The following is an 11,449-nucleotide window of genomic DNA, read 5'->3' as shown; positions in this document are numbered from 1 at the left end:
AAATGAAATCTGATTGTTTGCATGCATGTCCATGAGTCATGTTTTCTGCATGGTGCTTGGCTCTTTCGAGTTTCGCGTTGCCGTCCTTCCTGTCTCCTGCGTCTTCCTGTAGGCAGTCTGGGCCAGCGCTCCTGCGGGGCCGGGGCTCTGTGGGGAGAGGGGGCGCGCCGCTCTGCATGCCGGGAAATGTAGTTCCTTCGACCTGGCATTCCATTGGAGGCGCCGGCAAAAAAGACTACAATCCCCGGCCTGCCCTGTGAGCCCGGCGCACGCGCAACCGGCCCGCAACTGTTAAATAGCGGCTGAGATTGAAGCGAGAGCTAAAGTGGAGGTAAAGGAAAGATTGTGTTTGAAAAAAAAATAATTTAACGGAAAAAGTATTCAAAATATGATCCGCTTCCGTTTGATAAGATGTGAGGAGCAACACAGCTGGCTGAAACAATAGTGTGTCACAAGGAGTTCACAAATCTGGAGATATCGGGGTTAAATGTGACATATTGCATATTGAAATTATTTGGGGTGAAGTCTAAATTGTTGCCCAGTTTACTGAGGGCCCCTGCATTGACTCAGCTCGCCGTTTCTTGCATTTCCCTTCGCACTGCCTTTATTTGCACCTTGGGTCAATGTAACATTTCCCCCAGGGCTACTGAAGCCACACTGGCCTTTTGTCAGTGCTTGTCCCTCCAAAAGTTGTTGAATTCGGTGTCAGTGACAGTTACTGTCCAGACTCACCCTGGAGAGTAGCTATCAGGGCTTCCAGTAGTCCTGGAGGGTGCCCACTACTGCTCTTGGTACCAGAGTCAGACCTTAACAGGAGGCACACTGGAGAAAGATGGCAGCAGCTTGGTTAATTGCATTGGAAGTAATGGGTTAGAAATGCACAGGAGAGATGCAGCATTAGCTGGGTTGCTGGAAAGTATGGTATCAGAATATTTAAAAATACTTGAAAAAGGTTGCAGCAATTAGATTTAAGGTAAACTGGAGGCTGTGATACCACAGTACTTGACTATTATCTCCTAGAAGCACACCAGGTATCTATTTCCCTTTTGGGGTTTTTATTGTCTCTCCTGAACCCATTTCCTTTACCGGCAGTCGTCAGGGCTGGATTGGGCAACTTAACTCTTCCCTTTGCCAGCGTATGTAAAGAGGAAATGCACCCGAGTTTGTCCCAGATCTGTTATTGCCTGGCTTATTTTGCTGCTAACGGATATATTGAACTTTTCCCAGTAGCACTGTGCAGGGGATTAAACATAACATTAATCCTCATCAGGAGAAAGTTGTGAGCATGTATTTCTTTCGAAAGGTCATTGTCATACTGACGTCTGTAAGCTCACTTGTCAATACTTTTGTCTTGTGAGTGGCTAATAATGATTCCATGCTTTATCATCCAAGACATAATGCTATGGAAGTATGCAGGATCAAGGGAATGAGTGATTGTGTAACAATCACAATTAGTGAAACAATAAATGTATGACAGTGTAATATTGCCAAAATAGTGACCATAGAATGATTATTATGTTAATGATATTGAAGTCAGAACAATGAAAGTAGAAAAATAGTAAAATGGAGACAGCAAAGTAACAATGTCACAGTAAAATGGAATAGATCAATATAACACAAGCTTAGAACACCTAGAATCCGTATCGTGCAGAAGGAGGCCATTCGGCCTGTTGAGTCTGCACTGACTCTTACCCAGACTTACCCTGTAACCCCACATACTTACTCCACTAATCCCCCTAACCTAGATATCTTGGGATACGAAGGTGCAATTTAGCATAGCCAGTCAGTCTAACCTGCACATCTTAGGAATGTGGGAGGAAACTGGAGCATCCAGAGGAAACCCACACAGACATAGGGAGAACGTGCAAAGCTGAAAAGGAAATCTTTATCAAATATCAGGAAAGCCTAGAATTGAGAAAATCCACGAACATTTCCTGTAGTTACATCAAATATCAGGTTTAGATATACTGATATTGAACATGCCTCTTGCACTTTCCAAAAGGAAATCATGTTCTGATTCTTGAATTTTAGTTACAGTTTTCAGTTTCCCAATGCTGGCATTGTTCCCAAGATGAGAATCTGTCTTCACTCACTGTAATCAACCTCTCTGAACTTGCAGGACTCCATTTTCTGAGGTCCAACCCCAATATTTTCATTGAACCTGCTGACGAGCACTACAGTTCTCTGGCAAACCCAATCTCCAACTCAGAGTGTCCAGCTCTCTGACAGCTGACCAATCCCTGGACAATGACAACTTTTTGAAAAAGTTTATTTATTAGTGTCACAAGTCGGCTTATATTAATACTGCAATGAAGTTACTGTGAAAATCCCCAAGTCACCACACTCCGGCGCCTGTTTGGGTACACTGACAGAGAATTTTGCATGGCCAATACGCCGAACCAGCACGTCTTTCGGACTGTGGGAGGGAACCGGAGCACCTGGAGGAAACTCACGCAGACATGGGGAGAATGTGCAAACTATGCACAGACGGTGACCCAAGCCAGGAATCGAACCCTGGTCCTTGGTATTGTGAGGCAGCAGTGCTAACCACTGTGCCACCGTGCCATTTATATAGCACCTTTAATATAATAAGGCACCCCATGCACTAGATAAAACGGTATGATACAGAGACATTGGATCAGATGACTGAAAGCTTGGTCAAAGAGACAAGTTTTAAGGAGTGTCTTGAATAAATAAAATGAGGTAGAGAAGTGGAAAGGTGTTTGGAGGTTATTTCAGAGCTTTGGGCCCAGCCAACTGAAGATGTGCCAACTAGTGGTGGAAAGACTGAAATCAGGGAAGCACAAGAGGCCAGAATAAGAGGAGCACAGGTATCTCACAATAACCCCATCATCGACTGAGAAGCTATCATTTCAAAGACTGTCATTGAATCTTCTTTCTGTGACATCCAATCTCAAAAGTCCCTCAATCTTGAACAGCCTGCTTTTGCCTCCTTCCTAAAATCTACAAAGACTGCCCTGGTAGATCCATCATTTTTGCTTGTTCTTCCTTATGGAACTGATTTGTTTTTTCCTATTTCAATTCTATTTTTCTCCTTTTAACCTGACTTTTCTCACCCACATCCTTGATTCTTTGAATGTCTTCTGCCACTTTGGTTGCCTCCCTCTAACCATCTCCTTTTCACCATGGATGTCCAAATTCTTTACACCTTCGCCCACCAACAGGGCACTCTGAGAGTCCTTCATTTCTATCTTGAACAGAGACTAAACTTGTCCTCATCCACCACAACCCTCCTTTGCCTAACTTTAGCTTATTTCAGTATGAGTTTATTCACTTTGTTTAAATAAAAGGTGTTGTTTGGGAAACCAGAAGCGTCCGAGCAATGCTTACCTTTTTACGGGATGCATGGAACATTCTTTGTTCCAGTCCTATTTGGCCCCCTTCCTGACATCTTTTTCCAGCACAGTAATGACTCTTTCAGTGCCACTTCCTACTTTCACCTGCAGCTGGAAAACTTAATCAACTTTGCTCCAAGTTGGAATCCTTCCCTCGACTTCATATGATCCGCCTCCAACTCTTCCCTTCCTCAACTCCTCTGTCTCCATTTCTAGGGATCAGCTATCGATCAATACCTATGATAAATCCAACGACTTCCACAACTACCTTGACTCAACTTCCTCCTACTTCGCTTCCCATAAGAGTTCTTTTTCTAGTTTCTCCATCTCTGTTGATTGTATTTGGATGATGCTACCTTTCATATCGGTGCTTCGGCTATGTCTTCCTTATTCCTCAAATGAGGATTCCTTTCACCATGATTAACATGGCCTTTGACCATGTCCATTCCATTTCCCACACCTTTGCCATCGTACCTCCTCCGGAAGCACAACAGGGTTCCCCTTGTCCTCACCTCCTACTCCACCAGGCTCCACATTCATTTGATCATTCTCCAATATTTCCACCAACTCCAGCAAGATGTCAGCACCCAATGCATCTTTCTCTTCCCTTTCAGCATGGTGCTCTTCCCTCCACAACATGTAGTTTGCTTCTCAATCATCCCGAACATCCTCTCTTCTGCAAGTGCAGGAAATGAAACAACTGCCCTTTTAATTCTTCCACCCTCACCCTCCCGTGCCCAAAGCACTCATTCCAATTGAAGCAGCGATTTTCTGTATTTATTTCAAGTTTTTGCACTGATGGCTGCTAATGATTTGGTTGGTCTTCTCCATATTGGGGAAACTATATGCCGTTTCGGTGACCATTTTGCTGAACACCTCTGTTTAATCCACAAATAGGACCAGAGCATTTGGTTTCCTGTCATTTTAATTCTCCTCCCCACTCCCATTTTGACTTGACTTCTAACACTTTCAATGAAGATTAAAGTAAGCTCGGGGGACAACGCTACATCTTTTGAACAGGCACTTTACAGCTATCTGGATGTAACATTGAGCTCAATCATCAATTTTAGATCATAACATTTTTTCAGACCGCAGTTGTTGGTAACGATTTTGCGATTCTAATCTATACCTCCTTGAGACGCATTTTTACTTGTACCATTATTGTCGTCTTTTGCTGTGTACCATCATGCCTTCTGTAATTTAATCTCTTTTGCTTCCTCTATCACGTGACCTTCCCTTTTGTCCTTCTCTGTTCTCTCCTTTCCCTGCTTCTGTACTTGCTTCAAGCCTGCTGGATCTCTTATTTCTCTTAACTGTTAATGAAAGGTAATCAACCAGACAGGCTAAGCTATTTCTCTTCCCACTGACTGTGCTGCTGAGAATTTCCAGCATCTTTTATTTTTAATTTAGATTTCCAGCAGCTGGAGTATTTTGCTTTTGTGGTAATGTTTGTGCCCCTCTGTTTTTGGGAGATAAGTAGGAGCTGACACTTCCTCAGCCCTGTCTTTCTGTCTTTGTACCAATCATAGCTTTACAACCTCTTCCCACATTGTATTGTGAGGCTCAGATCTGGGACTCTGCAGCTTGTGGAATTGTAAATTTCCAACCTAACAATCCATGGAGCACTGTTTTGGGCCAAAAGTCTTTTTAAATTCTTTTACAGGATGTGGATGTTGCTGGCTGGGCTAGGAACAAGTGTGGAGCACATGTCTTTAATACTATTGCCGGATATTGTCAGGGCCGTAACCTTTGCATTATCGAGTGTCTTCAGCCATTGGAGCAAATTGAATTCGTTGAAGACTGACATCAGTAATGCTGGCAACCTTTGCAGGAGGCTGAGATGGATCAACCAATTCTGATTAAAAATTGTTGTGAATGCTTCAGCCTCATCTTTTGTTCTGATGTGCTGGTTCTCCTCCATCATTGAGGATGGGAATATTTGTGGAGTCTCCTGCAATGAGTTCTTCAACTGTTCATGACCATTCATGACTGAATGTGGCAGGACTGCAGAGCTTAGATCTGATCTATTGGTTGTGGGATTCCTTCGCTCTGTCTATCACTTGCTGTTTATGCTGTTCAGCATGCAAGCAGTCCATAATACCATAAGACATAGGAGCGGAAGTAAGGCCATTCGGCCCATCGAGTCCACTCCACCATTCAATCATGGTTGATTTCAACTCCATTTACCCGCTCTCTCCCCATAGCCCTTAATTCCTCGAGAAATCAAGAATTTATCAATTTCTGTCTTGAAGACGCTCAACGTCTCGGCCTCCACAGCCCTCTGTGGCAATGAATTCCACAGACCCACCACTCTCTGGCTGAAGAAATTTCTCCTCATCTCTGTTCTAAAGTGACTCCCTTTTATTCTAAGGCTGTGCCCCCGCGTCCTAGTCTCCCCTGTTAATGGAAACAACTTCCCTACGTCCATCCTATCTAAGCCGTTCATTATCTTGTAAGTTTCTATCAGATCTCCCCTCAACCTCCTAAACTCCAATGAATATAATCCCACGATCCTCAGACGTTCATCGTCCTGAGATGTAGCTTCATCAGGTTGACACCTTTTTAGTTATGCCTCGTGCTGCTCTTGTCATGCCCACCTGCACTCTTCATTGAGCCAGGATAGATTCCCTGGTTTGGTGGTAATGGTAAAATTGGGGATATGCTGGGCCGTGAGGTTACAGATTGCGCTTGAGTCCAATTCCACTGCTGCTGATGGCCCACAGTGCTTCATGGATGCCCATTCTTGAGTTGCGAGATCTGTCCGGTATCTATCCCATTTACCATGGTGGTTATGCCACACAAAATGATGGAGGATGTCCACACTGTGAAGATGGACTTTGTCTCCACAAGGACTGTATGTGGACACTCCTACTGATCTTGTCATGGGCAGATGTATCTGCAGCAGGAAGGTTGATAAGGATGAGGCCAAGTATGTTTTCGCTCTTGTTGGTTCCCGCTTCACCTGCCAGAAACTCAATCTTGCAGCTATGTCCTTTAGACCTTGGAAAGCTCAGTCTGTGGTGTGCTACCGAGCCACCCTTGGTGATAGACAGTGAAGTCCCCCACCCAGAGTACATTCTGCGCCCTTGCCACACTCGGTGTTTCCTCCAAGTGATGTTGAACATGGAGGAGTACAGATTCGTCAGCTGAGAGGTGCGAGGGGGTGATGGGGGTGAGGGGAGCAGTACGTGTTAATCAGCAGGAGGTTTTCTTGCCCATATTTGAACTGATACCATGAGACTTATTGGGATCTGGAGTCAATGTTGGGGACTTCCAGGGCAACTCCCTCTGACAATATATCACTGAGCCAGCACCTCTGCTGGGATGGTGATAGAAGTGTCCAGGACCTGATCCGTAAGTTATGATTCTGTGTTGCTTGACTAGATTGGACAGCTCTCCCAATTGTGACACAAGTCCCCAGCTGTTAGTCAGGAGGATTTTGCGGGGCTGACAGTGCGAGGTTTACCATTGGAGTCCCCAATGCCCCTAGGTTGATGCCGGGTGGGCTGTCTGGTTTGGTTCCTTTTTTTGGACCTTTTAGTGGTTTCATGCAAATGAGTGGCTTGTTATGCCATTTCAAAGGGTATATAAGAGCCAACCACATGATTGCAGATCTGCAGTCAGTTTTAGGCCAGACCAGGTGAGGACAGCAGATTTCTTTCCTTAAAGAACATGAGTGAACCAGATGGGTTTTTACGACAATTTGCATCATCGAGACTTGCGATTTCAGATTTTTCTGGAGTTGAAATTCCACTATCTGCCATTGTGGGAATCGAACCGGTGTCCCCAGAGCATTACCATGGGTCTCTGGATTACGACTCGCCCCCACCTCCCTATTCAGTTCATCACCGCCTCCTCATTATTCTGCAATAGAAGCAGTCTGTAAGTGTACCATTTAGTATTCATAAAATCATGATAATTTTACCTCTTACAACCTGTTGTGTTGTGAACTGTGACCCAGCTGAGGAGATAGGCTGAGGCACGTTCCCAGTACTTTTCTGTGGCAGGCTGAGGGTGAAGAGTTCTGGGAATTTGGCTGAAAATTTAAAACAAGAGTCCAGTGCAGAAGACATTCTGGAACTCTGTAAATGAGTCAAACAGACTGTGTGAGAATCACTTTTGTTTTATTTATAAAAGCATTGATTCAGACAGATACATAAGATTTTATTTCCGTCCCCATTGAGGTTAGTCATGTTCAGGTAAAATTTTAATGAGAGCTTCATGGAGTACATTGTTTGGAGTGTGAGACTTGCTGTCTGACAGAGTCTGCTCTGACCGAGAGTCGTCGGATTCCATTACTATCTGCTTTTTGTGTTCTGAATTCAACATTGGAATAAACATGAGAAATAAGAACGGTATGTTCTGGGTTTGACACCATGTGGAAAATTATGGTTTTGTGAATGTGCAGCTTTTGAGAGTGATCTGTCGAAGAGTTTACCTGAACCACGAACTTATCTTTTCTCTTATAGGTAGCGATTGACCTGTTGCGTGCCTCCATTTTGCGACATATTCCAGTTTTTCTAAACAACAGAGGAATTAATGGGAATTGACAAGCTGCTAATGGTTGCAGAAAAATATCCAAAAATGTCTTCATTGTTTAATCACACAAAAATGGTAATTCCACTGTCCCCCCACCTCTTCTCCAAGCTGTTGAGAATATGGAAATTCTTCAGCAGAGACTGTGCTTTCCCAATAAGATCTTATTTGTTTCTTGGTCCCACTATTCAGCACTCTTACTCAGAAACTGTAAAATATCCATTTCCCGTCGAGTGATTACATGTAGAACTGTTGTCCTCGAATGAACAAGATTCAGTTCCTGGGGCCACTGTCAATGAAAAGATACCCAAAAGATCTCAACCATGTTTTCTGTTCCTGATCACCACCCACTGACACTTGCTGGCAGGTTTGTGAGGGATCAAAGGATATTGCGGTGAGGGGGAATCAAGATGTTGAATTTGATGATCAGCCATGATCATAATAAATGGTGGAGCAGGCTCAAAGGGCCGAATGGCCTACTCCTGCTTCTAGTTCCTATGTTTCTATATTGTGCGATGACAAGATCTCACTTTTCTGCAATATCTCAGAGGTCAGATTACCTGTGAACACTTAGTAACTGTACTCAGATGTTGAACAGCCATTTGGGTGAGTGAGTAGTGCCATGCAACCGTACCTCCCAATGTATCCGAGTCCACTGGAGTGAAAAGGAGAAAATAGGTGAGGAACATGAATCATTTTGTGGGTTAATCCTTCTTTCCTGAAGTTCAGTGAGCGGGAGAAACCAAGATAGGGCAAAAAAGTTTGTTACTCAATTCAATTTTGATGTTTTTGTACCATTTTTCTCACCAGAAGATCCTGCTTCCATTGAATTTCATCGAGATGTGTGAAAGCATAAGCAGTTCCTTGAAAATCTCTGCGTACTAAGGAATCCTTCCAATCTTCAGGCACAAGGCAATTAATGTAAGATCCCAAGCTGTGCAACTTTGAACATCATCGAAAAAAATGTTTGTAACAGATTTTGTGGCTCAAGGACTGGCATACAAAGGATAGTGTTTCTCACACCACTGCAACAGAAATTTCCCTTTGTGCTGCACACATCAAATTAAATGGCTTCATTTTGTAATAAATTCATTGTCAGTTTCCTGTGCTGTATATGAGCTGGCCAGTGCTTATCATCACTGCACATGCAACAGGAACTCCAGCTGCACCTTCCTTAACTATACAACCGCTGAACAGGAGAACGTCACTTACTACGTCGATAACATTATACATAAGCATCACACTGCTTTCTTGTACGAGACTCAGGACTTCTGGCTGTGAAGATGGTGTGCAAATTGATCTGGGCACAAATCCAGACCTCGGTTATTGTGGAGTTTTGGTTTTGTTCAGTACTGCTCAACTGCCATCCTGAACCCAAAGCGCATTGTTGACTTGCGGGATTTGAAGACCACCGATTTCAGGCTGCCTGTAAGTGGGGAGCATATGGTTTGAAAACCTACCCAGAATCCCTGAGAAGAAGCAACATCATTGGAACTTGTGAAAAACAATGGATGGGGACCAGTACTGTAGAACTGAAGCTAAAGAGAAGGTATGTGAAACAAGCAAGTGAATTGGACTGAGACAGTGTCTGGCTTTAGTTCAGCTTTGCATACAAATATTTCATGGAAAATTCTTCTGTCAGTACTTTATTGCGAGTGTAGATAAAAACTTAAACTTAAAAGGTTACACTATCCTGCAGTGAGACTGTTCTGTGAACTAATACTCGCACAGTATACGGTTCTGCTAGTGTATCCTTAGTATTAGTGTATCTTGTGCTGAGAACATGTCCCAAGCTGTGGGTACATCCAGTGCAGTTCTCCGCAATTCAGTGATTTGCACTGATGACCTATCTCCCTTACCTGCGTTATTGATGTATCCTGCACAATTATAACATGTTGGCACATCCAATATTTTAGTATATTCTGTTCTAATGGTGCATTCCATGCTGTCAAGGTATCTAATATTGTTGTGTAGGAAGATAAATGAAATTTCGCAAAACAAGCCAATAGCAGATATTCACCACACCAGCTATTCAAGCTGGTGAGCTTTGAGATTCTAGCCATCTGTCCATATTGCTGCAATCTCACTTATCAGTGGAAGAATACTTTATCTTTCATGAGATCCACATTGCCAAATTTGCGATTTTACAGTTTTGTCATTATCAGATAACATAAATGCCTGAGTCTGATTGCAACAGTTTATGTTTTCTGTACAGATGTTGAACTTTCCTGGCATCGGAAATTGTGCCCCTGGGTCACTTCAAGAACAGCACAGTTACAAAAATGTAAGGTTTACATCTTTGGTTCTTTAACACAGCTGGTAGTGGGGGAGAGGATTGTTTCAGTGAAAATGTCTTCAACTGAGACTGTGAATAGGCTACGAAAGACTGAAAGCAATGGGAATATTCCTGAATGTTATGGTTGTTGGTTTTTCTCCCTGATCCTGAAGGTATGTACAGTTGTGTTAAGATAGGCATCCAAGAACTGAACTTATAAAACCTCTTGGTTTTGAGAACAAAAGTATTAGTCATTTCTCAAACTAAGTGTAAGTGTAAGTTGAAAAGGATTCAGGACCGGCACATTCCTGTAAGGATGAAGGATAAGTATGGCAAGTTTTGGGAACCTAGGATAACGAGAGATATTGTGAGCCGAGTCAAAGAGAAAAAGGAAGCAGGGAACACACGAAGCAAGTGTGGAATACAAGGAAAGAAGAAAGAAACTTTAGCAAGGAGTAAGGAAGGCTAAAAAGGGTCACGAAAAAGCATTGGCCAGCAGGATTACAGAAAATCCCAAGGCTTTTTATACATATATAAAGAGCAAGAGGGTAGCCAGGGAGAGGGTTGGCCCACTCAAGGAAAGGGAGGGGACCTATGCGTGGAGCCAGAGGAAATGGGCGAGGTGTTAAATGAGTACTTTCTGTCAGTAATCATCAAGAGAAGGAGTTGGTGGATGATGAATCTGGGAAAGGCTGTGTAGATAGTTTGAGTCATGTTGAGATCAAAAAGGAGGAGATATTGGGGTTCTTGAGAAGCATTAAGGTAGACAAGTCCCCAGGGCCTGATGGGATATACCCCAGGATACTGAGAGAGGCAAAGAAGGAAATTGCTGGGGTCTTGAGAGAAATCTTTGTATCCTCACTGGCTACAGGGAGGTCCCAGAGGATTGGAGAATAGCCAATGTTGTTCCTTTGTTTAAGAAGGGTAGCAAGAATAATCCAGGTAATTACAAGCCGCTGAGCTTTACATCAGTGGTAGGGAAATTATTGGAGAGGATTCTTCTTGACAGGATTTATTCCCACTTGGAAATAAGTGGACGTATTAGTGAGAGGCAACATGGTTTTGTGAAGGGGAAGTCGTGACTCACTAACTTGATGGCGTTTTTCGAGGAAGTGACAAAGATGATTGATGAGGGTAGGGCAGTGGATATTGTCTACATGGACTTCAATAAGGCCTTTGACAAGGTCCCTCATGGCAGACTGGTGCAGAAGGTGAAGTCGCATGGAATCAGAGGTGAGCTGGCAGGGTGGATACAAAACTGGCTCGGTCAAAGAAGACATGG

General features: G+C 43.4%; 1 protein-coding gene across 1 annotated transcript in view; it reads left to right on the top strand.

The window, feature by feature from the left end:
- The first annotated feature begins 266 nt into the window (after positions 1 to 266).
- Positions 267 to 11,449, top strand: part of elmod3 (ELMO/CED-12 domain containing 3) — a 36,086-nt gene continuing 24,903 nt past the window's right edge. The window contains exons 1-3 of the mRNA XM_078239416.1: positions 267 to 331; positions 8,703 to 9,441; positions 10,108 to 10,176. Coding sequence (XP_078095542.1) covers positions 9,400 to 9,441; positions 10,108 to 10,176 — 111 coding nt within the window. The 5' untranslated portion in view covers positions 267 to 331; positions 8,703 to 9,399. The remainder of the gene's footprint in view (positions 332 to 8,702; positions 9,442 to 10,107; positions 10,177 to 11,449) is intronic.

Source organism: Mustelus asterias, chromosome 22 (genome assembly GCF_964213995.1).
Source record: "Mustelus asterias chromosome 22, sMusAst1.hap1.1, whole genome shotgun sequence".
NCBI classification, from domain to species: Eukaryota; Metazoa; Chordata; class Chondrichthyes; order Carcharhiniformes; family Triakidae; genus Mustelus; species Mustelus asterias.
The sequence above is the reverse complement of the archived record's forward strand: the minus strand, read 5'-3'. Positions and strand labels throughout refer to the sequence as shown.